Genomic DNA, 22960 nt, shown 5'->3' on the forward strand with positions numbered 1-22960 from the left:
AATACAACACCATCTTCCAAGTCCCAAAGACGCAGCGTCTTGTCTCCCGAGGCCGTTACCATACGGCGTCTATCGGGGAAGACTGCGGCTGCAAAGACACTATTTTTATGACCTTCAAATGTTTGAATAGCCGTGGTGATTTGAATGGCGGGTTGTTCTACTTCCGTCATTCTACTCGAGGCGGAGGGTGTTGAGCAGTGAGCACAACTTGCTGGAGAGATTGTCACGGTGAGCTCCAGAGGTGTGTGTACCGGGCCTTTTTATGCTTCTTCACAGCCTCAACCTGCTTCGTGTATCATTCGAGTTAGACGCCCAGGACACGAGGCTTGAAACCTTGGCCTACCATGTCCATCCCTCCATTCAATTCCACCTCCTACTTCTATCCTGGACGTACGGTCAGAGAATTGATATCACCCCTGCCAGAAAAGATTGGGTCGCAGGCGAATCTGCAGGGTAGAAAGTCTAACACAGCAGAAACTGAAAAGACATATGTACCCCTCGACCTGTTGTTCAGCCGCAATCATGATCGCGATCGACAGCGATATCTACAAGCTCTTGATTTCAGGCGTCGTGCTATGAGATTCGTGTCCACGATCAGTGAGTAGGGCGGAGAGAACCTGGCACTGTTCAGGTAAGATGCACCTTCGGAATCTAACGCGCTTTGTATGCTTACCTGGCTTGTATCTACTAGTTGGTTTCACACAGTGAGCAACACACAAAAACAAACCTTTTCCCACAAGTCACGAACTACCCGCCTATCATCTTATTCGCATGCAACCACGGCGCTCTGGGCCGCTTCAAAGACACGACTGCGAACTTGGAGAACAGCCAAGGATTCACAGGGAGCCATTCGTCGAACATGCAACTGCAACTGCCATAGAAGCTCCTCCCGGCTTCGACGAGTGGAGTATCAGCAGTTTGACAAAGTATGCGTGCACCTTCGTGATACGATATATGCGCTAACAACGAGGTGTTCAGGTGCAAATAAAGGCCTCCTGCGTCAAGGCAAGCGCTTTTAGCATGGAGTGCAAGGTAATTTCATTTACTGCCGAGTCCGCTCGCTCGCTAACCATGCCGCTTCCCAACAGCTCTACAAATCCGTAGATATCACCTACCCAGTCGCAGGCAAGCACAACGGCATGCTCATCTTCGTGCGCGTCAAATACATTCGTTGCGCAAAGGCATGCTCTCAGGCACAGTAGTACTACTTACCGCTACTACCAGGAAATGATGAGAATGGCACATAATCTCTGTTGTATATCTAAGTTTAACTCACGGATTCAACGGATTCAAGTTAGAGTAAACGTCTCGAGACAGCGTGTTCAGCACAAGATACCACAATACATAGATCTACGACAATAGTCAATCTGGATGAAAGGCGTGATGGTACCATAATCAATCTCGTCTGTCCCGTCCTTCCCGTTTGCTCTCACCATCTCTGCGTCGATCGCGGTCGTCATAGTCCCGGACTCTGTCACGACGTTTATCGACATCACGATCTCGGTCCCTTCGGTCCAAGTCCGTGTCACTATTCCTTCTACTGCCGTCTCGTCTCCTCCTGTCATCCCGGTCTCTGTCTCCCAGATCGTCACGGTCGCGTTCTCGTCGCCTATCGCGATTACTTTCTCTCCTAGGCTTGTCGCGGTCATCATCCCTCCTTCTATCACTCCTCCTCTCATGATCATCATCCTTCCTACTGTTCTCTCCTCCTCTCCTCCACTCAGGTGACCGCGAAGCCCTTCTCGAAACAGTCGCACTCCCATTCCTGCTTTCCTCCCTACTGCTCTCCTGTCTCACAAGCGGGATATACCGCCTCTCGTCTCCTCGCCGTTTCTTCTTTTTTACTGCCATCATCCAGCACCTCCTGCTCCTTTGCTCCAATACCCAAGAGTGCAGGGCGTGATTTAGGTAGGTAAGGCTCCACCAGCGCATTCTTTTTCGCTCTCTCTGAGTTTGTAACAGCCCCGCCGTCCACCCAACCCATGCCGCGGAGCATAGCAGCTCCAAACGCAGTGATGGGTACACGCGCATAGTCATCGATAGTAGCAACATCCGGAAGATCAGCGACGTCTTGTTGGAGGGCGTCAGTTTCGCTGGGAGGAACGGGAATGGTATCGATCTGGGGAGCCGAGTCCATATCTCCAGCTAGCAGCGCACGAAGGGCTTTTTGGTCTTCCGTCTCTTCTACAACATCCATTTTTGCATGTTCTTCTACTGTTAAACTTGTCTCTTCATCAGTAGATGTCGTGCTTGTCTCGATTTTGACTTTCTTGTCGCCGAACTGGATACCTGAGAGTTGGGGGCCGGAGTTGATGGTATCGCGCGTTCCAAGCCCTCCAACGCTGCCATCTGCACCTGTGTTCGCTTTGGCCGAGTCAGGGATGAATCGTGCAGCACCTGCACGACGTTTCCGTGCTGCCTCCCGCCAGTCAGGATTTGGCTTCGAAGGGATGACAAGAGGGCCCGTAGGAGCTTTGGTCTTTGGCTTTTTTCCATTTACACTAGGTGATATAAGTAACACATTGACCTTTTGTGAGCTGTAGAAATGTTGAAAAGAGTGGAAAGAGACGCACCGCTGTGCACCGAACTTGTTGAAAGAAGTAATAAGCTCGTCCTCGAGACGGTTGTCTTCATCATCGCTAGAGTCAGGCTCATCTTTACGCCCACCATCAGCAAACACGATCCCGCTCTCGTCGTCGTCGTCGGAATCCTCCCGAGAACTGAAAGTACGAGGAGAACCTGTGAATGGGGTACCAGAAGCAGAGCTTGCGGCACTAGAGAGGTGACGAGGGAGTGCTGAGAGCTTAAATTTGTCGCTGGCTCTGTCGTCGTCGGCTGCTGGGGGTTTGCGGACAGTGAATGACAGTTTGGACATCGTCGTGCAGGATACAGCAAGCGTTGACCTTGCCAATGAGTATCAAAGCTTAGTCATCACCTACCCGGATGCGATCAGAAACTTATCCAAAGTTTAATAGGCTTGGGGGCTGCAATGACAGACACATTATGGATGTTTGAACGGTATCCATGAAATAAATGCATTAAATTTGACATGGAAGGGGCTATAAGCACACTTGGCTCGCGCAGAATCAAACACTCGTGCATATCCCTAGTCAACACCGTCGTGGTCCCGTTCCTCAGCATCACTATCAGATTCGTCACTGTTAGCCGTAGCCCCGCCACCTCCCCAAAACCTGTTCAACAGATTCCTCACAACCCGTATGGGCATGGGCTGAAACAATCACATCAGCACCTTCGTTGAACAAGCCAGACATCAGAAAGCAACTCACAGCAATATACTCGTCCTCGTCCTCATCTTCCTCCTCGCTTTCATCCTCGTCCGCCATCGCTGGCGCCGCTTCCGCTGCACCTCTCGGAGGCATCGGTTCTAAGTCTTGCATATCATTATCCCCCTCCATCGGCAATCCACCTGGCATACCCCCTCCACCTGGCACACCAACACCACCCTCCCCAGCACCCATCGCAAGACCAAGCATCATATCATCCAACGCCTCATCCGGCATCTCCGCCATCATCTGCACAAGCTGCACCACGCCACCAGGCAACTGCCCTGCCAGCCCAGGATTTGCATCAAACAGCGCTTCGATCTGCGCCCTGACACCTGCGTCTGGGATGAGTCGCTCCAGCGCGCGTGCGTCCCGTCGGCGAGGGCGCACGCTGAAGATCTCTTCTGCACCTGCAAAGAAGGCGTCGTTGTATTCGGAGGATGCTGTCAGTGGTGGAAGTGGGTCGCATGCAAGCTGTTTGGCTAGCAAGACAGAGCGTGGAATGAAGGGGGTGAGGTTCCGGAAGCTTTGCTCGAGGACGAGGATATGTCGGTAGACAGAGTAGCGAAGCGTTGTCGAGGAGTACATTTGGAGGAACCGCTCACGAGTTGAATTGGAGCGTTGGGCGTTGAGCGACGGTTGAATTCCATTAGCGGTGCTTTCGAACCATTTCATATGTGAAGCGGATTTCCAGAGAGGTGCGGATCGCTGAGCATAGAGATGAGATAAGAGGTGGAGAACGCTTTGTGCAGGTGACAGCCCACTTCAATGGCCGTCAGTACGCGGGTAAGTCATGTGACAGATCAATTCAACGCACATTCCGTCAGTCTGAATTCTGAATGCTCTGTGTCCGCGCAGCTCTGGAGATAATGAAATATCACACTTGTCGGCCAGTAGTGGTACCACCTCTGGGAAGGCTAGCATAGCCTGCTTCAGCGCGTCCGTGCTGCTTCCTAAGCTCTACCACTTCAAGATCAATACACTGCTGATGGTACGATCAGGAAATTTACCTGCCCCCCACCTGCTTTCTCCCTCGCAAAAAGCGCCAGGGCTCTCGCATACGCCCATCCAGGCAGCGCGCTCGGATTCAAATGATCCTCGGATGCCGTCCTTACGCCAGCAAACTCGGCATATACGTCCAAGAGCCATTGCCCCATACCTGATTTAATGGAAACGAAGTCAAGATGGAACAGGACACCGTGTGGATCCGTCCATGGTTCGAGGGAGTATAGAAGGCGCCCAAATTCGAATGCGGTACGGATGCATCCGCGACGCTGGAGATCACTGTGGCAGGTTAGTCTCCCAGAAGATATATGTATAGGAGAGAAGGACATACGTGACCTGCCGATGCAACGCAAGAAAGAAGGGACGATTCTCGACGCGGTTGAAATCGAGGCGGTTGAGCCCATTCGTGAAGCTATATGACCCTAAGAAAGCGCGTTCATATGAGAAGAGCGCCCGATCCACGTATTCCACAGCCTGGCTGTATTCTGATATGATTTGATAACAGGAACATGATCGAAAATGGACCACTGACCTTCTTGATGACGATACACCTCTGCCAGCTGCAGCAGTGTATCGCCATGCCACGGAAGTTTCTGCAAAACTCTCCACAACGTTTCAGGATCTAGTCGCAGGCATGGCTATGAGCTTTATGAAAAGGTGTACGATAAAAAAACACTACCTCCTGATGATACAGCCTGCATAAAGGTCTTTGTGACACCCTTGTACCTCTTACTATACTCAACAGTCCACCACTTGTCTGCTGCGGCTGGGCTATTTTGATCTGTAATCTTTTGTTGCACCTCCTCGCCGGTCAATGGGCGAGAAGAGAGGCCTTCACGTTGTTTGATCATGCCCCATGATGGATGGGGTCGTGTAAGTTGCGAGCGCTGAGTCTGGGTTGGAGCAACGCCTCTCCGTTTTTTGGAGCCGCCAGAGGAGGAAGTCTCTGACGATTTTGCAGCTATGACAGCTCTTGCGCCAAAGAACTTGCGCATTTCTGCTTCTGCATCGAGGTTGGATACTGAGACGGATAGAAGGGATGCAAGAGATGCGTTTCGAGTAGTTGATGACGAGGAAGCCGCCACGCTTTGGAGTTCTGGGTATCTTTGCGTTGATGAGCACATCGACTGGCAGCTAAAATTTTAGACGCACTTTTGGGAAAGCTCTGCGAGCGCCATGTCTAGATCATCCAGGCCGTCTTTCTTCTTCTCTTTTCCCTTGCCTTTCTTTACAGATTTAGGCTGCTGAAGCTTTGGTGCCTCAGCAGGTTTAGCCTGCTGAGGGTTTGTCGGTGCATCGGATGCTGCTGATTTCTTCTTCTTCTTCTTTGCCTGCGTTCGAATTAGTCAGTTGGTCTCGAATCATAGTATATGACAGTTACGCGCCTTCTTTGCCTTTGTAGGCTTAGATGTTTCGTCATCGCTCTCAGATCCAACATGGTCATCTTCTGCGATGGAAAGCTGGGTCCATCGTTACGATCTCCGCAAAGATTTGTCCCAGGGTTGGACTTACCGCTGCAAACCCCGGGGGTGCTATCGGTGCTGGTTCCTCCTCGCTGTCCGCATCAACGGCTGCAGCAGGCTGGTTTCCTAGCGCAAAAAGCTCTTCCTGCTCGCGCTGCTGTCGTTTATTAATTCGTGCGGGCATAGAGTACGTTGTGGTCAATGAAAGCTATGTTTATCTTTGGTTATTATCTAATCTTCTCTAAACTTTCTCAAGCTCGAAAGTCACATAACTCCGGGTTAGCGAAGTTCAGGCCTCAAGCTCAAGTTCCAACCTTTCTGTCTTCCGTGGGACACATCTACTTCCGACTTTGTTTCGACGTTCGTTTTTGCTGTCGTCGCCATCATCGTTGGTGAGCTCGACGAACACAACGCCGATCCAACGCTTCGTAGTCTCAAGGCTGCTGTGAGGTCGTCTGACCCCTTCAAGCATGGAACCACAGCCCCCCGCGCTGCTCAGCGCGCCGCGAATGTTGACACTTCTAGGCTCTATCCTTGTATCTCTCAGTTCAGGGACAAATTATGTATGTAAAAATTTCATGATATGTATCTGTGTCATTGAAAGTAGTTCTGCTGCGCATCAGATATACTCTGGTGAGTAGTACGTGTGTCGGTAAGATCCTAGGTGTAATGTCCTATCACAGCATATGCTCCACAATTAGGCGCACGTCTATTGCTCTCCCACACTCGGTTGAATGTTATCGGCCTCGCAGGGAATGGTGCGCGATTCGTTCAAATCAACTCGACCAAACCCTAAACTTCATTCAGTGGGTGTATATCTGAGCGGCCCAGCCTGGGGTCGAGTAGTCGATTCAAAGGGTCCCCGCATTCCGCTTATCAGTGCCTTTGCTTGCCTCGTCATAGGATATCTTGGTATAAAGCACATCTACGATGATGGTGCTGGAACAGCAATATCGTTCATGCATCTTGTCATCCTCATTGCCTGCAGTTTCATGACCGGCTTGGCTGGAAATGCGGGCCTTGCCGCTGCTATGAACACTACGGCTAAGAGCTTCCCTGAAACCTCGGTTTGTTTCCGTACTGTGATCCATGCATCAGTAAGTCACGCTGATGCAATGACCTTTTGTGCAGCGCGGAACTATAACAGGTCTCGTTCTGTCCGGTTTCGGCTTATCCGCATTTTTCTTTGCCACAGTCGCCAGTCTCGCATTCCCTGGCGACACATCTGCTCTCCTCCTTGTCCTGGGCCTCGGCGCCGCCATGCCCATGCTTCTTGGTCTTGTGATAGTCCGTCAAATACCGTTACCTCCCCCGAGCACCACAATTGGCATCGAAGGGGGCCTGCGTGGACGTGAGGAATACCAGCCGATTCCGAGCGGCGATGCCGCTCTATTTATTCGTGGGAATGACAGTCATACCTCCCTTCTTGATCCCACGGAACAAGTACACGAGACATCAAACTATCACGTCCCCGAACCATCAATCACGGTGGAACTTGTGCCGGACCGGATTGTATCGAGAGGGTCAAGTGTCAGGAGGAGTACGAGCCGCGCAAAGCCCGTGCATGATGGGCCCAATGTCTATGGGAAGCAACTGTGGCTTACCCCAGATTTTTATCTTGTTTTTCTTATCATGTCGCTTCGTGAGTTGTGTTTTTCTGTTTTTAATATCCCGTGACCGACTTCATCATGGATTAGTAAGTGGAACTGGGATCATGTGTAGGTGTTTTTCATCAAGGTCAATGGCGTCGCCTCACTCGAAGTTCTGCAGATATCAATAATGTTGGCTCCATATCTCAGGCATTGTATGCCAAAGGGAACCCTGACTACGACGAGTTAGAAGCTTTGCGATGGCAAGCCGCACAAGTTTCAACTCTCAGTGTTTGCAACTTTGCAGGACGAATTCTTATTGGTTCATTCCTTTTTCCTTCTACCTCACTATCTTCACTTATTCGATACGCCAGGATTAATCGCGGACTTGATCCGATTTCGCCTATGTCTCCCTCGTGCATACTGTTTTTGCATCGTTTCAACGCTCTTTGTGGTCTCTCAATTGTCTGCCATTAGCATTAACGACGTTGCGCATCTTTGGAAAGCAACCGCGCTACTTGGGCTCGCATACGGTAGTCTGTTCGGTATTGCCCCCACGATCGTCATCGACTGGTTTGGGCTTTGTGAGTAGTGGACTGACTGCCGATGAATGACACCAAAAAGGACTGACATGAGTTATTCCAGCACATCTCTCGGAGAATTGGGGATTTATCTCACTCAGTCCACTAGTGGGAGGGAATCTTTTCTCGCTTATGTTTGGGCGCAACCTCGATTCACACGCCTCGAACGATGACACCGAGACGCATTCACCTTTATCTTTGATAAGGCGTGGCGGTCTTCCAAGCGAACACCAATGTTTTGATGGACGCGACTGCTATGTCTCGAGTTTGTATGTAACAGCGACAGCGTGTTTGATTGCACTTGGGTTGAGCGTTTGGGCGGGAATAAGGGACCAGAGAAAGACAGTGGAGGCGAAGAGGGAAGTTATTTGGGATGCTGAAGAGTAAATAGATAGAGAGTTATGCAGATACCCAGTGCAAGATATAATTATCATAGATTCATTAGAAACATGAAATTGCGGACAACACCACAAAAGGCACGCAACGGGCGCCGAGTAGGTGAGGCTGCATACACGTTCTGTGCTCGTTGCATGTTCAACGTTCATGAATCCAGATGCATATTTACTTGCAACGTAGATGGTATACTTAGTTACGCCGTGAATATATATATGCAGTGCGAGGATATCATAATGAAAATACAGTTTGATGCTACAGTTATTGTACAGATTCTATGCGCGGTCCTAGTATTACAGATGTGAATGCAGGTAGCAATAATAACATTAATCAAAACCATAGCCCATCCAATGGACACGTCATCAACATGAGAATAGATAGAGACATCAAAACAGCAACAAATACTATGCGGAGGTTAGAGGCGAGCAGATTTGGGGCCTGAGCAGCTGGTACCGGCAAGGGGAGAAACGAATGGGGTGTGAGCGGTGATGAGATAGATTTAATAGCCTGCTGTGGTTGTATTACCCGCATTTCGACATCAGGGGCCAGTAGCTTCGTGCCACATTCTCTGCGCGGGCTTCCTGGCAGGAGTTGAGGGGGTATCATAACAGAGTTTGTGTATAGAGTTCCCGATTGCAAGCGAGGATGTGTGGGCTGACAGGCTGGTGGTGATGCGTCACTTTCATCTGCGGCAAACTTTTTCTCATCTCCGAATTGTTCTGCCTGACCATGCTGCAGCAGTGATTCACCGTTCATGCTTCTCATCGACGCCGGAACAGAACGTGTTGATGTGTCAGCAGTGCGTCCCGGTGCTCCTGGGAATGTATGAGGCTGTGAGGCTGCGGAGTTCATCGACATTCGTGAAAGCGGTGAAGGGGGTGATGGAGGCATCGCCGAAGAGCGGTGACTCTTTGAAGTATTGGTAGGAGTGGGGCTCCTGATTGTGTCAATGACGGGTTCGATATCGGGGTTGTCGTCCGAACAGACGCGCTTTGCACGATTCAGCAGGTCTTGACCTTCCATTACATCTGCAGGATTTTTCCTTAGTTGAAAACGGTATAGCAATGCGAGTCCAAGCTTGAGCATTGCCAAGGAACGGTCTGGGTGTCCCGATCGGCGAAGCTCCAGCGCTTCCTGATACAGCGAAATAGGGGCATTGATGGCGTTATCGCTTTCTTCAATATGTGGGTGATTCACAAGAGCGTCCGCTAAATTAGTCAATGCTGCTGCACGGTCAGGGTGGTCACTGCCACAATAATCAAGCGCAAGGCGCAGCTGTTCCGTGGCTGCGTGATAGTCTGAGATGCAACGAGTGCGGCGATAGCATGCGAGGAGATTCTGACCGGTTTTCCGTCATTTGTCCGAGAAGTCGTGACTCGTTAGGTCTGGGCTGGTTGGGATGTCAATCTGATAGCAGACATACTTGTGGAGTTGACAACACTTACGGAGTGGCATTGGCCAAACTGAGTTGCATTGGGTTCGTCTTCAAGGCCTCGGTCAACCTTTACCAGGAGAGATGGTGATTCACCCCCATCGGGAAAGAATAAGATGGCTGAAGGTTATTTCATCTGAGTAAAAGGCATCAAAGAACAAACTAGCCGCCAACTCACGTAGGGATTGGTCGCTGTGATGCAAAAGTTCTCCCACTGTGAGCTCAGCCTCGCGCATCAACTCGCCGCGCCCAAGCATACGTTCAAATTCGAAGGCTGCAAAGATTCTCAAAGACACTGTTACTGAACCATCTGCAGGACTGAGATGCAGCTTCAGTATTCTCACGGAACGCCGTCTAACCGAGCACTCACAGTACAAAAATCTGATCCCACTGCACGACATTGCTTGACGGTACTTCCGCTTTGACGGCTGTTCTCCAAACATTTCCGTGGATCTCGACGGCGACATAATAGCCGGCTGGAATGCGACGAAGGCCAGCCGCAGGAGCTGTTACATGGATCGCTACACCCCAGAATGAATTGATCTAGCCTCGATAATGTGAACCAAAAGCCTTACAAGAAATTGTCAATCGCTTGTCCTGAGGCGTTTGGCGCCACAATTCGAGCTGAGAATGATGGGACATATACAAAAGAGGGGAAGCTGCAGGCCAGGAAGGGGCCGTGAACTATAAATCTAGGCCGGTGACATAGCGGTGTTCCTGCGCTGAAACCTGTGCTGGCGTTATTGATGAGCGTCTGTGAGATTGATTATTAAGTTGTGCCCCGTGTAGTCAATGGATTCGGGAATGGAACGTGGTTGCATAGCATTCTGGAGGTACGAACTGATCCGTAAAGTATCGGTCCCGGCTCCAAGCCGGCAACCAAGTTCACCGACCCACAGTACCGCTAGAAGTCGTAGCTTGAGTTCCAGAACAGAGAAAGGCCATTCCGATATTGTTGGAGTGTGAAAAACCTCATGCTGCGATCGTGTTCCGATATGGTTCAAGAAGTGATAGTAGTAGGCATGCCGGGAGACAGGCTGCTGCTGGAATCCCGAGCATTTCAAATGAAGGCCTGGACTGATCGATTGCGCTATATTTCACAGACTCCCACTGATGCGATAATGCCAGATCAAGTAAGGTGAAGCAGATGCAAACCATATAATTGAGCAGACAGGCTTGTGATGTCGTACGAAAGGTGACTCGGGAAAAAAAAACTCAGACCACATACTGTAGGCCCACTTGCGGTCTGCTGTGGAGCTCTACGAGCCACGAGGAATATGGGTCAGGCTATCCCCATCAAAATGCAAGTGCAAATTACACTTCAGCCAACGGTTCCGCTGGTTTGTGGACAATTTGATAGTTCGATAGGTTGAAATCCCTGTATCGCTGGGTGCAATTCCCGGCAGTCTAACAGACTGACCGCGGTTGATTTTGTCGGTTGCCAGAAGCCAGTTCTCGAGCCACAACGTATTACCAGAAAAAGACAATTTGATAGCTCTTCATGCAGACTGTATGATTTCAAAGATCATTTAGACCCCACTTCATGACTTGGTGCTTGACGAATCGCCCTGCGTAAGTCGTTGCATTCGCTGAAATTGAGGATGAGTTGCAGGAAAGAAAGTGTCACAAAAGTGTTTTTCTTGCCACAAAACCAACTGAATCCAAGCAGGCTCCGACTGGTGTTCTGGTACTTATCAAAGAAGGTTCCGTCACATGAAGCGGAGATCGGAGTTTGTTTCCACGTGGTCCCTGGGACTGAGGTTTCGTCCACTGTTTGTCCACGTCTCTTGTTCAACGGACTTGTCTATTGCTGTCCATTGGATTCTTGGGTCGTGAGTGCTCTCCTCTTCTTGATCTCATTACAGAGGCTCCATTTCGTTTGACTTTTGTCTGCTATGATCCAGAGCAACCAGCGCGTCTGCCACCGCGCATTCAAGGCCAGCTATGTCCATACAGATGGATAGGGTGCACACTTTGGCCTCCCGACCCCCTCCAATTGTTCATACATCTACCTACTTACAGATGTCCGCAAATGTGGTTCCTCGTGGTGCAGAGAAGCTTCCTTTGCCTGAGCAACCCTCCAATGATGAGAAGCAGAGCCAGATGGAACTGTCACTGAAACGTTCTATAACGCTTGTTATATGGTACAAGGTCAGTTGTATATCCTTAAATGATTGCGCCCAGTGACTAGACCAGTTACCAGCCGGCTTGCGATCCCATTCGCCTAAACCACGAGATATCCACTTTTCCGTTGTTTCAGCTGTCGCATTTTCCATCCGTGGTTTCCGACCTGGAACTCACATCCGCTTCATACGTCGATACTTATAATCATGCAACAGGCAATTGGGAGCAACATATGATTACCACTGTCCGTGCGATCGAGACAGACCAGCGTCTCTTATATAAACTCCGTAAAAGTCTTTTAAGTGGACTTTTAGACGAGGAATGCCGAGGACTCGCAGAGGAGTTGACGCTACAGTCGAAGAAGAAACAACCCGTATCTCCTACGATTGTCACACAAAATGGCACCAAGAGGCCCGCAACTGAACATACAGAGGGCCCTCCCACAAAAAGACCATACCCACCGGAAGGGTACCCGCACCCGATGTATATACCGCCCATGGGATATATGTACCCGCAGGTTCCGCTTGGACATCCAATGAGTGCACCACCAGTTGCTAGCCCATCCCACGCAAACAGTCCTGAGGGCGAGGCATCCTCGCCCATGCCACATCCATACTCAGGTCCTCCTCCAACCCCGATGAGTGGCCAGCCACCGAACAGCCCAGGGCAGTATCCAGTGGTGTCACCTTCGTCAGCCACTCGGACAGGGCCAGGGCCATTCCCGCAGCACCCCCACCCTCCACTCAAAAGATGGCCTAACGATTATACAGTGACTGAAATTGCTGCCGGCTTCCGGCAGATGGATGCTCTTATTGCCCAAACGCCTAATGCGACTCAGCGCATGTCATTCGAACGCGTTTTTGGATGCCGGTATGTTAAGTCGACCGTGTGCCGGCACCGTGGCGTATATCGCAAGGCTGATGCAGCAGTCCGGAATATGTTTGAGGGTATGGGGACCGACGAGCGTGCCGTGTGGGGTGAGTTTGTGAGGCGTGTGGAGGGTCGGCCATCAGGAAAGCAGGGGCAAGGAGAAGAACCTGCTCTTCATGGTGACCTTCATGAGGGAAGCTCGCAGCCCGGTCAAGTTCAGCAGGAACAATGCGGAGAGGCGAGTACAGTTCCACTTATGGATTCACTGGTGCCGTCACCAAATATGACTGTCCCCTCGCCGCCCCCTGGTATGCCACATATCAATGGTGCGTGTTCTACCTCATCTATTTCCACGGTGCTTATTGATTTATAGGGCATGTTCCTGTTTATGATCCAAGTCTAGCAGATAAAGATGCTGGCTTGTCTGGAACATGAGGTCCAAGTTATCTTAGCGTTTTGAACCCCCTTTTCGCGATTCACGGATTCCGTGCGGTATTTGTAGGACTTCCTCCTTTAATTCACAATCTAGGGCTCAGGGTATGATATATTTGCTGATAGCGTGACCTGTGACGCTCCCATGATTGATCTGCGCTCAAGGCTATAAGGCAACTGAGAATACCTCGAGCTTCATCAGAAGCTCGAATTCATCTCACCCCTGACATTATTATTATCTTAAGGATCCAAAGTGACCCGTCAGTCGAATGAATCTGACAAGCTTTACTTCCGATGAGGAGTTTTTACATGGACGACTGACTGAACCGAGTATCTAAGGCTTCGACAACTAGCATAATATGGGTGCAACCGAGCTCAATCCGATTGATATTGGTCACGTGTCTGTGTGCCAGTGCAAACATGCGTTCTCGAAACGTAACTTTCGTCATCGTCCTAGGGTATAGTATGATTTATAAAGATCACTCCGGCTGTAGTCTCTAAAGACTACCGGTCTTTCTTTCTCGCTTTGACGACTACCGCGTTGCACAGCCCGATACCAGCTTTCGTTGACCTTTCAGTTGCTCGTTGTGTGGAGAAAAATTCGACATGACTGAAGACTCACTTCCTAACAAGAGGATCTTCAAAGATCCAGTACACGACTATGGTGAGTATTACAATTCAGTTAATTTTTCATGGCGATCTCATTTGTGGCCGCGACTCCGTATGTCCAACAGTGGAGTACGATCCATGGATTTGCAGCTTCATAGACACGTGAGTTGCCGTTGGCTTCTTCCTAATGAAAGGAACTCAATACATTTTTTTTCCTAGACCGCACTTTCAACGGTTGAGATATGTAAAACAACTAGGAATCTCATACTATGTGTACCCAGGAGCATCTCACAATAGATTCGAGCATTGCCTTGGTATGAGTAATGATATCTCTTAGATTGTTCGACTGACGGCCTCAAACAGGCGTTGGACACCTGGCCAGGATGATGGCTCAACATCTTCAGAAGAGTCAACCGTCGTTGGGTATCACGGATGAGCATATACGATGCGTTGAGCTTGCTGGACTGTGCCACGACCTTGGTCATGGGCCTTGGTCCCATGTTTGGGATGGTCATTTCATCCCAAAAGCCCTGTAGGTTGTGGTTCTGCTTTACGTTTCCGAAAGACCTGAGGACTGGATTTTAGTCCTAATCGCCCCAAATGGAGTCACGAGCAAGCATCGGAAATGATGTTTGATGACATGGTGAAGAAGTATCGTAGTCTTGACATCTCGCCTGAGGATGTAGAGACCGTGAAGGCACTCATTTCTGGCAGGAAGGAGCGATGCAAGTGCGTGTTTCTGTTGACTTGACTCAACAGTTTCTGATGAACAATTGGCTGCTTCAGGCTTGGGACGACTATGCCTTTTTTGTTTGAGATCGTTGCCAACGATCTCAATGGCATTGACGTCGACAAGTTTGTCTCTACTCTTCCACATCTGCAACATCTCATTTGAAGTTCAAGGTTCGATTACATCGCTCGTGACTGCCACGCTGTCGGCGAGAAACGCAACATTGCCATGACAAGGTAGTCTTCAGATCATTGGTTCGCTGAGTGCTTTTGACATGCATCTAGATTGATTCACTCTGCTCGCGTCATCGACGGACAAATATGCTATGACATCAAGGATGCCAACACAGTCTACGAACTGTTCTACACCCGTTTCTCATTGCATAAAAATATCTATAATCACAAAACTAGTACGTATCACTCTGCATACATCCCTTTTTATGCTGACATTAGTATAGCTCGCGCCATTGAATACATGATCATGGACGTACTTCTCATTGCACAGAAGCACATGAAGTTCGCAGAGTATATCGATGTGCCTGAAAAGTATCTTCATCTCACGGATGATCTCTTCCATCGCATCAACATGACCGAATCGGAAGTGAGTCTGTGTAATTTCCTCCTTTCGCTTGTCTCATCTTGTAATTGCATCAGGACCTCGCACCAGCGCGCAAGATCATCGACCGCATCCAGACCCGCGACCTCTATCGGCGGGTAGACTACAAGATCATGGATTGGGACGACAAGGAATTTTGCCAGGCACATATCACGCCTGAAGCAATTGTCCATGCTGCTAAAAATGCCAACCTTGAAGGTGTTGAACAGAGCCTCGTCGCTGAGCTCACTGTTGACCACGTCATTGTGGGTATCACCAAGATGCACTACGGCAGAGGAGTGGACAATCCCATCTATCAGGTTAAATTCTATAGCAAGCATGAACCAAATGGTGATCATCGAGTATCTCAATATGATAACTGTACTGATTCGTCCCCCAGTGTGCCGGCGGGCCGAGTCGGGAGACGTCTCCCTTTTGATGCCCGAGAAGTTTGGCGAGCTCCTCCTGAGGGTTTACACCAAGGAAGAGAGATTCATGGGACTTGTGCAAACCGCATATCGGCATGTGCTCAGGTCCCTTCCTATGCCGGGTGAGGCAGCGGAAATAACCACTATAGTACCAACACCTCCCGCTACTGAAGCACCTTCTACCCCAACGGCACTTACGTCTGCTCTCGGTCTTGGTGTACCTCAGAGCCGTGCTTCAAGACCTTTCGGGCGAACACCCAGCTATTCGGACAACCAATTCACCACGCTTCCTCCCAATTGTCAGAGCCGCTCTCCGACGAGGATATCATCACGAAGCTTGAAGAGGACTTGGGAGGCCAGTATCGAATTGGACATTGACAATCCTCCCCCGACTAGGAAGAGTATGCGTTTAGCGTCAGCAAAGTGATCTTACCACCATAGATGGCTTAGCTTTTTCCAGGTTTCTGCTTGCAGTGTTAGACTCGTGCCTTCGTTGCATTTCCGTTCCGTATTCAGCCTGTATCCATTCACGATTCGTTGGAAAGAGGAATTCACTTACTGTACAAATTTCATAACACGCTTCGCACTTCATACCAGTAACATAATATATATACTTGACACCCTTGTGGAAACCCGGCGGGTCAAGCGGTTACAAGCTCCTGGGGCTATTGGTGTACTGTTCCCCCGTTTTGTTTACGTCGAGTGAGTTACTGTTACTTGATGAACTCAGCCCAAAAGCACCCTTTCAGTCACCCTCGTCATCCTATTGAAGAAACTTTCCGGATAATGTGGCTGCAGGTATGCATGGTTGTGCTCACCACTCTTCTCCTCTTTGCTGGTCCTCCGTAGAAATGACCAGCCTTCTAGTAAGTGTGAAGCCCACTTGACACCGCTTTCTTTGGTATGTCAAAGAAACCTTTGAGTGAAAATATCCTCATAAAGACCTTATTTCTGTTCTGGAACGTCAGAACTACACGAAAATGCAAAAAGGACAATTCGCATTTGAGTTGAGCGGTTACGGTTCAGAGTGATCGTCGCGGACAAAACCCTAGCGACAGAATGTCTTGTCGCAAAGCTTTTGTGACAAGACGTTCTCTCACTAGGGTTTTGTCTTCTTGCCGGAATCTCAATGAATATGATTTATGATGGTTCGATCAGATGCCCTCGTGGTGAAGTATGAAAACACAGCGAGTATCACGAGTTGAATTATTGTTCTGATTCGAATGGGCCAAGAGATGTTAAACGCGTGCGGGATAGAAAGAATATGGAGCTCAGTCAATCGGAAATAAGAAGTATGGGCTCTGGGGCAGGGTTCGAATAATAGATGGGCGCTAGGAGGTATGTTGACAGTTAAAGGTCACTGCGTCTGTCTTCCTATGTGTTACGACATGCTCGCTATGATGCCCTGGTTGGAATTAAGCAAATGATCGTTCATACTATGAGCGTAGTGGGCATCCCAGCAGCGATCAGTGTCGTAACAAAGGAACCTGTTACAAATCAACCATTAGCGCTACCGGTGTGAGATGGATGCAATACTTACAAGAAATGCAGTTCAAGCACTATGCCAAACTCCCATTGCATTCAACTACGCAACCGATATTCCCTGGCCACCAGCCAAGACCAAACCCAGCGAGTACCACAAGTTACATTGTTGTTTTGACTCTGATATTGTCAAGTGCGTGTGAGATCGCGAGAACACGTCAGTTGGACATGAAAAGCACTATGGAGCAAACAATAGACGGGCGTCAGAAGCAATGTTTGACAGTTGAGGGTCACTGCGTGCGTCGATGATGACATGTTCGCCACGCACAATTTGAATTGAGCAAATACATACCTGTTACCAATCAACTATTAGCGCTGCCTCATGGAATCCATGCTTGCCACGCACATAAGACTCACTTCCGAGTCGTTGTCTGTTTGCAACCAGCGAGGAAGAAGCAAAACAAGCAGTGAGTACTGGTCAACTCTTCCTGCCTATTTTGATCACGAACCGAGTCAGGGTCGGAAAAGACGCAAAGAAGCCTCACAACAACGAGCTATGTCTTCCAAATCCCTTGCGACGCCAAGCGCTGAGGAAGCTATGTATTTTGCCAGTGAGCCTGAGCCCCTTACAACACCGAGCGATGGGGAAGCTATGTCTTCTGAATTTGACTCCCTTGCCACGTCGATGGTTGTGGAAGCTATGAGCCCTGATTCTGAAGCCCCTGCGATGCCGGGCACTGAGGGAGCTCAGCCCCCAACCCAATCCCAAAAACCAACTCCGAAGCAAGAATTTGTGGGCCACGAGGACTATGTTTGGGCTTTTGTCTTCTTGCACGATAACATCCACATCGTGAGTGGTTCGTGGGACGGCACGATGCGCAAGTGGGACTGTGACACTGGACTGCTTGTCGGGGAACCATGGACAGGCAAGGGGGGTTGCATACATGCACTGGCACTTTCACCGGATGGAAAGACAATTGCATGTGGGAGGATGGACGGAAGCATTCAGCGGTGGGATAGCAACAATGGAAAGATGATTGAAGGCGTTTGGACGGGTCATAGCCGGGAAGTAAGGTCACTGTCATGGTCACCCAGCGGAGACTATATTGCAAGCGGGTCCAGAGATGGGACAATCCTAATCCGAAAACAAGACAGCGGAGAAACCGAGGTGGGCCCCATCAAGACGGGGCAGCAGTGGGTGAATGTTCTTGTGTATTCACCTTCAGGCGACAGAATCGCATCAGGCGGGTTGAACGAGACGATTTGCATTTGGAATACGAAAACGGGCGAGCTCGTCGTCGGCCCCATCGAGGAACTGTGGGCTAGTGTGACGTCGTTGTTGTGGTCGTCGGATAGCAAAAAAGTATACGCCGCCTCAGACAAGTTTGTGCGTGTTTTCGACAGTGACTCGGGCATCGAACTTCATCGCTTTGAGCACAACGATTTGGTGAATTCTATCGCGCTTTCACCCAAACACAATGTACTAGCCTGCGTGGGCCAGCCAGGTGTTGCACAACTATGGGACACAGTGTCCCATGAACCATTGCTCCGCCAGCCATTCATTGACCGCCGAACTCTTCGCTGTATATCATTCTCTCGAGATGGGAGATACCTAGCAAATAGTGGACTTGGTAAGAAACTCACCCTGTGGATGGTAAAAGATTTAGTTCCTGAGCTTGCAGTACGTGTTTTCACGCTCATACTACAAGTTGACAAGCTATACAGTAGGAAACTCGACTCCAGTCACCAACACCATCTTGCCTTGACGTCAGTACTCTCGCATGACCGTATTCTTTTCATTGCTCACGGAACTATTATAGGTTGATGCTATCACAAAGCCTCAATCAGGGGATTATGGGTTCACTGACGGGGAGCGAGATGATCTACAAAAGGACTTCTTTCCGGTAAACCTCGTGTTTTGTTGTACAAAGGCAGTAGTCTTGACGATAAGCGGACTTACCAGCCCTATTATCCTTTGTCACCATCTGCAGGTCCCTCTCGTCGTTCCCAGCATCATAACCCATCCCCCACTTGGCGCTTCTGGAATATCACCATCCCTTCCCGTCGCTACTCGTCGGAAAATGAATCCACCCCGCTGCAACAACGCCCCAAGCAAAGTCTTTTCGCGCAGCCCACTGGCCCGCAGCCCGTAACGGTCTCAGCCGGAAGAAAAAAGAATGTAAGCGTTGTATCAGGTATCCCTCGTTCTGCTACATACATAACTGAATCTCCAGAGGATCTATGTAGCGCGTCCCCCTGTGAAGACTAACGCTCAGACTGGTCAGTCATCCTCAACGACAGCTCAGCCTGCGGTGCCGCCAGTTTCGAGGCCACCGCCTCAGAGTCAGAGTCAGGTACAGACGACAACACAACAACCTGCAGCGGAAGACTATGGTTGTTGGGGCAATTTTTGCCTCGCACTCGGGTGCATCCGCCGCACTCGTCGCGTTGTCCCCACTGCTCAGTCTGCTGCCTAGTGTGTTTCGATGTTTCCTATATCTCATCTTGTATCGCATCATTGCGTGTTTGATCGATCTAATTGCTTGTCAGGGTTTAATATTATTCTGTCCCTACATGCATCAATTTTCTTGCTGTTTCTTGCATGCTTGTCTGGCTGACGTTCTATTACAAATAACATCAAGTGGATTATGTGTTCTACATTCCGAGGTACCTGACAGAGCGCTTGTCATTTCACTGTTCGTATTATTGACATATTCGTCTAACCTGGAATCCACGAAACGCGCACAACGAATGCGAGGGGATTGCCTTCGGCTCCAGACCAACATTAGCTATTCCTGTAAAGATATTTTTTAAGTTTCAGGAAGTAAACAATATCGCTATCATACTCACGTCAGTGAGGGTAAAGTGTTACGAGCACAACCTCTTGAGAATCAATATTTGTCCTTGTAGCTATTTCCTTGACACGACAAAAGACCGCTGGGCAAGAACTGCGGATCGAGTGATGCTATGTAACACTTTCAAGGCGCGCGATGGCAAGGCCAGAAGTAGGCATTGTTCGGCTTGCCCAGTATTATTTCCTAGTCAACCATTCTCCTAGCGCATCACTCCATATCAGTTGGCAGTATACGTCACTATTCCTTGGAGTCGTGTAATGGTAGTACTAGGAGTACACTTGCGTCGCTCCCAGACAACTACACCGTCAGGACGATCGGCCTATCAGGTGCGCGTCCGAAACGTCATGATGTACAACAACTTGGGACATTGTTGAACCGATCCCCTGGCAGAGGTAAGACGTTTGATACTGGCATCGGGACTTGATGAGGACTCGTCAACTTGAAATCATAGGTGGATGGATTTCTCAGTTCTGGCATGTTTGGCGCTGTTAGGATCAGAAGGTTTACTAATCATGTGACCGTCGCGTCTTGGTTCAACAATTTCAAATTCATTCATTGAGTACATATCCGCGTCCGAGGTTTGCAACAACTCTGTATCAGTGGCACAACCAAATAATGTCAGCCGCCTATATAAACCCCCTCAGTCCCGCTGCACTCTCTCGTCCGCTCTTTCTTCTTGTCTCTCATATTTATTATAAAGCTTATTTTGGCCGACCACATTATTTCAGACGTTCGAGCAAAAGTACGTGGCGTGCGACTCCTAATAACACACTCGTCCTTTGCGTCACCAGCACTACTTTCGTCTTGCACGCTCGATGCCACATGGTACGTTTCTTGTATGTTGTACTCCCTACGCGTCAGATTGCGTACTGACGTTCTCTCGATCGTGACAGATGCCCAGGTATGCGCCACCTTCTTACCTGCCTGCTAACCGAGGTGACCACGCCCAGATGTTGATAGAAGACTCCAGCGTGTACCAACGCTCAAGATTCAAGGACGCTACAAACAGGCAAATGATGATAACCAATGGAACGATACAATCCAGCTGCTGACCTTTACGCCTGTCGCTCGCGGCGTGGATGACGCAGGGATAGGACAAGGGTTCACTGACCCTCTTCATCAGGCATCTACTAGCCACATTCGCCGAGGCTCTCAGTTGTCGACTTTTCTCCACCCTGCCCGCCCACGTCAACTCAGCACTCTTGTAGCTTCACATGTTCGGGGCACAAGATGAGAGTGTGCATTCCGTTTTTCACCTTCTGGCCCGCCACTGATGATTTTGAGATGTGCCATATGAGCCATCTGGCTTACGTTTCCTCACTTTTACCCCTCAGTGCCCGCCGGGTCCGGGTGCGGCATCGCTACTAAGGCTGCTTCCTCGGGGCTCAGAGGTTTAAGAACCAAGATTGTTAGCGTGAGTGAGCCCACCCCGGTTTTACAAATAAAAGAATGACGCCTGCCAACGCTACAAGAGGAGAAAATATCATCGCCACCCAGGTTCTTGGGAAAGGTGAGTATCTCCATTTACTGACTTCCTGGTTGTCCTCGAGACTGGTAGTCTCAGCTTGAGACGCCATGTGATCCCAATGTTGGACCAGTCATACAATGGAATCACATGGAGTCCCGAGCTGATCTGACACGCGAGGGTTTATTTCTTATGCCTGCATCCTCCCTCAGGAAGGCGAGCGACCATTCAACATTAATCTCGACCGGTACCGCTGTGGGGCCGTACATGCAACCCAGTGCTACAACTTCCTGTAAAATTAATTGTCGTGCTCGATCGAGAGCCTGGCCGTGTCAATGAATGGGACGGAAACGGATCAGCCCGAAGTCATCGCAACGCGACTATAGATTCAGATGTCAGATCACGACCAAAAGTTAAGTACCACAACAGGAGGTATCATAATATCTTGTACACTTTGACTACTGCAACAATAAGCAACCTGGTATCATAATCCAGTAGCAGCAGGGCAACGCATTCTACAGTTTTACATCTACACGCTCATCTTCATCGCTATCGTTGGGTGAGGATCATATCCTTCAACTACGATGTCTTCCGAATCGAATCCGTCAATGTCACTTATCTCCCTCCTGAATTTGACCTTTGGGAATGATTTTGGCTCGCGTTTGAGTTGTATCTCGAGGGCATCGACATGGTCGCGGTAAACATGCGCATCTCCGAGTTGGATGATGAGCTCGTGGGGTTTGGTCCCCGTAACATGCGCAACCATATGTGTTAGGAGCGCGTAAGATGCGATGTTGAAAGGGATGCCGAGCCCGAGATCAGCTGAGCGCTGGTACATGAGACACGATAGGCGTTTAGGAGCATCGGGTGTAGCGGGGAGATGCACGTAGAATTGGCACATCATATGACATGGTGGAAGGGCCATAAGCGGCATGGCTATAGTATACAATCAGCGCACGCGAGACCACCAAACCAAAGTAAACCCACCTGCTGGATTCCACGCGCTCAAGATTATTCGTCGATCAGTCGGATCGTCTTTAATCTTCCGAATACATTCCTTCAACTGATCGACACCCTGACCGGTATAATCCGTATCACAATTGACGTAGTTCGCGCCAAAATGTCTCCATTGAAACCCATACACAGGCCCAAGATCACCCTCCCGTCGATGTCCCAAACCCCGCTTCTCGAGAAACTCTTTGCTTCCGTTTCCATTCCATATTTTGATGCCTTTTTGCGAGAGCACTTGGGCGTCTGTGCAGCCTTGGATAAACCAGAGAAGTTCTTCTACGATGGCGCGTAGGAACGTGCGTTTTGTGGTGAGGAGCGGGAGCGTGTCATCTGCGAGGGAGAAACGGAAAGAGGGGGGTGCAAAGATGGAGAGGGTGCCTGTGCCTGTACGATCTGGGCGAATTTCGCCTGTGTCTATGACGCGGCGGACGAGGGAGAGATATTGGTGTTCGTCGTGTGGCGTTGTGGGCTCTGCGCTGCCCATCGTTGAGTATGCTAGTGAGCGATTGGCAATACGCGGCAAAACGCGTCTGGCTGTTTACAAGAATAGCCGAGGCCGGCGGCAACTTCCAAAAAGGTAAATAGATAAACTTCATCGTGGGAAAAGTATGGT

The 22960-nt window shown here is 49.6% G+C and overlaps 9 protein-coding genes across 9 annotated transcripts; 5 read left to right on the forward strand and 4 right to left on the reverse strand.

Annotated features, from left to right (window-relative positions):
• Positions 1-771: 771 nt before the first annotated feature.
• DFJ58DRAFT_660141 (uncharacterized protein) lies at positions 772-1202 on the forward strand (the record flags this gene model as incomplete). The annotated part of the gene is made up of 3 exons (XM_041382133.1): positions 772-942; positions 979-1032; positions 1089-1202. 3 exons carry the CDS (start codon positions 772-774, stop codon positions 1200-1202), a joined length of 339 nt encoding a protein of 112 aa, XP_041244135.1.
• Positions 1203-1395: 193 nt separating this feature from the next.
• On the reverse strand, positions 1396-2875 carry DFJ58DRAFT_716275 (DExH-box splicing factor binding site-domain-containing protein; the record flags this gene model as incomplete). The annotated part of the gene is made up of 3 exons (XM_041384207.1): positions 1396-1836; positions 1862-2501; positions 2574-2875. The coding sequence occupies 3 exons, from the start codon at positions 2873-2875 to the stop codon at positions 1396-1398; spliced, it is 1383 nt and encodes a 460-aa protein (XP_041244136.1).
• A 130-nt stretch (positions 2876-3005) lies between these two features.
• Positions 3006-5960, reverse strand: DFJ58DRAFT_913932 (transcriptional repressor TCF25-domain-containing protein). Its single transcript, XM_041395353.1, has 10 exons — positions 5802-5960; positions 5675-5749; positions 5442-5620; positions 4969-5393; positions 4822-4911; positions 4621-4774; positions 4295-4568; positions 4102-4244; positions 3288-4047; positions 3006-3229 (listed from the first exon to the last, which is right to left on the reverse strand). Exons 1-10 carry the CDS (start codon positions 5934-5936, stop codon positions 3107-3109), a joined length of 2358 nt encoding a protein of 785 aa, XP_041244137.1. The 5' UTR covers positions 5937-5960; the 3' UTR covers positions 3006-3106.
• Positions 5961-5962: 2 nt separating this feature from the next.
• DFJ58DRAFT_786977 (major facilitator superfamily domain-containing protein) lies at positions 5963-8406 on the forward strand. Its single transcript, XM_041390095.1, has 9 exons — positions 5963-6315; positions 6376-6385; positions 6436-6510; positions 6560-6819; positions 6884-7394; positions 7450-7470; positions 7523-7663; positions 7716-7925; positions 7987-8406. Exons 1-9 carry the CDS (start codon positions 6223-6225, stop codon positions 8307-8309), a joined length of 1644 nt encoding a protein of 547 aa, XP_041244138.1. The 5' UTR covers positions 5963-6222; the 3' UTR covers positions 8310-8406.
• A 133-nt stretch (positions 8407-8539) lies between these two features.
• DFJ58DRAFT_786982 (uncharacterized protein) lies at positions 8540-10392 on the reverse strand. The gene is made up of 4 exons (XM_041390096.1): positions 10118-10392; positions 9926-10065; positions 9761-9867; positions 8540-9653 (listed from the first exon to the last, which is right to left on the reverse strand). Exons 2-4 carry the CDS (start codon positions 10002-10004, stop codon positions 8646-8648), a joined length of 1194 nt encoding a protein of 397 aa, XP_041244139.1. The 5' UTR covers positions 10005-10065; positions 10118-10392; the 3' UTR covers positions 8540-8645.
• Positions 10393-11502: 1110 nt separating this feature from the next.
• DFJ58DRAFT_683743 (uncharacterized protein) lies at positions 11503-13387 on the forward strand. Its single transcript, XM_041383263.1, has 3 exons — positions 11503-11898; positions 11951-13067; positions 13115-13387. The coding sequence occupies exons 1-3, from the start codon at positions 11692-11694 to the stop codon at positions 13174-13176; spliced, it is 1386 nt and encodes a 461-aa protein (XP_041244140.1). The 5' UTR covers positions 11503-11691; the 3' UTR covers positions 13177-13387.
• A 213-nt stretch (positions 13388-13600) lies between these two features.
• On the forward strand, positions 13601-16193 carry DFJ58DRAFT_786986 (uncharacterized protein). The gene is made up of 11 exons (XM_041390097.1): positions 13601-13837; positions 13908-13944; positions 14002-14096; positions 14146-14314; positions 14368-14511; positions 14569-14637; positions 14686-14748; positions 14797-14921; positions 14970-15112; positions 15166-15457; positions 15507-16193. The coding sequence occupies exons 1-11, from the start codon at positions 13780-13782 to the stop codon at positions 15959-15961; spliced, it is 1650 nt and encodes a 549-aa protein (XP_041244141.1). The 5' UTR covers positions 13601-13779; the 3' UTR covers positions 15962-16193.
• A 1379-nt stretch (positions 16194-17572) lies between these two features.
• DFJ58DRAFT_727704 (WD40-repeat-containing domain protein) lies at positions 17573-19493 on the forward strand (the record flags this gene model as incomplete). The annotated part of the gene is made up of 5 exons (XM_041385511.1): positions 17573-18697; positions 18745-18783; positions 18837-18920; positions 18980-19195; positions 19251-19493. The coding sequence occupies 5 exons, from the start codon at positions 17573-17575 to the stop codon at positions 19491-19493; spliced, it is 1707 nt and encodes a 568-aa protein (XP_041244142.1).
• Positions 19494-21691: 2198 nt separating this feature from the next.
• Positions 21692-22876, reverse strand: DFJ58DRAFT_786997 (thymidylate synthase/dCMP hydroxymethylase domain-containing protein). The gene is made up of 2 exons (XM_041390098.1): positions 22324-22876; positions 21692-22272 (listed from the first exon to the last, which is right to left on the reverse strand). The coding sequence occupies exons 1-2, from the start codon at positions 22829-22831 to the stop codon at positions 21866-21868; spliced, it is 915 nt and encodes a 304-aa protein (XP_041244143.1). The 5' UTR covers positions 22832-22876; the 3' UTR covers positions 21692-21865.
• Positions 22877-22960: the final 84 nt, after the last annotated feature.

Source organism: Suillus subalutaceus, assembly GCF_016647625.1.
Source record: "Suillus subalutaceus strain FC151 chromosome Unknown DFJ58scaffold_50, whole genome shotgun sequence".
In the NCBI taxonomy this organism is placed as follows: domain Eukaryota; kingdom Fungi; phylum Basidiomycota; class Agaricomycetes; order Boletales; family Suillaceae; genus Suillus; species Suillus subalutaceus.

What these genes read in the sequence shown, in the direction of transcription:
- DFJ58DRAFT_913932 (XM_041395353.1), bottom strand. Translation starts at nt 5,936, where the DNA reads ATGCCCGCACGAATTAATAAACGACAGCAGCGCGAGCAGGAAGAGCTT. An exon ending in GGTGTATCGTCATCAAGAAG is followed by an intron (nt 4,775 to 4,821) that starts GTCAGTGGTCCA and finishes AAATCATATCAG; the next exon opens with AATACAGCCAGGCTGTGGAA. An exon ending in AGAATTCAGACTGACGGAAT is followed by an intron (nt 4,048 to 4,101) that starts GTGCGTTGAATT and finishes CGGCCATTGAAG; the next exon opens with TGGGCTGTCACCTGCACAAA.
- DFJ58DRAFT_786977 (XM_041390095.1), top strand. Translation starts at nt 6,223, where the DNA reads ATGGAACCACAGCCCCCCGCGCTGCTCAGCGCGCCGCGAATGTTGACA. An exon ending in TATCGGCCTCGCAGGGAATG is followed by an intron (nt 6,511 to 6,559) that starts GTGCGCGATTCG and finishes AACTTCATTCAG; the next exon opens with TGGGTGTATATCTGAGCGGC. An exon ending in CATCGACTGGTTTGGGCTTT is followed by an intron (nt 7,926 to 7,986) that starts GTGAGTAGTGGA and finishes GAGTTATTCCAG; the next exon opens with CACATCTCTCGGAGAATTGG.
- DFJ58DRAFT_786982 (XM_041390096.1), bottom strand. Translation starts at nt 10,004, where the DNA reads ATGCTTGGGCGCGGCGAGTTGATGCGCGAGGCTGAGCTCACAGTGGGA. An exon ending in TCACAGCGACCAATCCCTAC is followed by an intron (nt 9,868 to 9,925) that starts GTGAGTTGGCGG and finishes AATAACCTTCAG; the next exon opens with CCATCTTATTCTTTCCCGAT. An exon ending in AGTTTGGCCAATGCCACTCC is followed by an intron (nt 9,654 to 9,760) that starts GTAAGTGTTGTC and finishes AAAACCGGTCAG; the next exon opens with AATCTCCTCGCATGCTATCG.
- DFJ58DRAFT_683743 (XM_041383263.1), top strand. Translation starts at nt 11,692, where the DNA reads ATGTCCATACAGATGGATAGGGTGCACACTTTGGCCTCCCGACCCCCT. An exon ending in CGCTTGTTATATGGTACAAG is followed by an intron (nt 11,899 to 11,950) that starts GTCAGTTGTATA and finishes ACCAGTTACCAG; the next exon opens with CCGGCTTGCGATCCCATTCG. An exon ending in TGGTATGCCACATATCAATG is followed by an intron (nt 13,068 to 13,114) that starts GTGCGTGTTCTA and finishes ATTGATTTATAG; the next exon opens with GGCATGTTCCTGTTTATGAT.
- DFJ58DRAFT_786986 (XM_041390097.1), top strand. Translation starts at nt 13,780, where the DNA reads ATGACTGAAGACTCACTTCCTAACAAGAGGATCTTCAAAGATCCAGTA. An exon ending in CATTTCATCCCAAAAGCCCT is followed by an intron (nt 14,315 to 14,367) that starts GTAGGTTGTGGT and finishes ACTGGATTTTAG; the next exon opens with TCCTAATCGCCCCAAATGGA. An exon ending in TAGCAAGCATGAACCAAATG is followed by an intron (nt 15,458 to 15,506) that starts GTGATCATCGAG and finishes TTCGTCCCCCAG; the next exon opens with TGTGCCGGCGGGCCGAGTCG.
- DFJ58DRAFT_786997 (XM_041390098.1), bottom strand. Translation starts at nt 22,831, where the DNA reads ATGGGCAGCGCAGAGCCCACAACGCCACACGACGAACACCAATATCTC. An exon ending in GAGCGCGTGGAATCCAGCAG is followed by an intron (nt 22,273 to 22,323) that starts GTGGGTTTACTT and finishes TGTATACTATAG; the next exon opens with CCATGCCGCTTATGGCCCTT.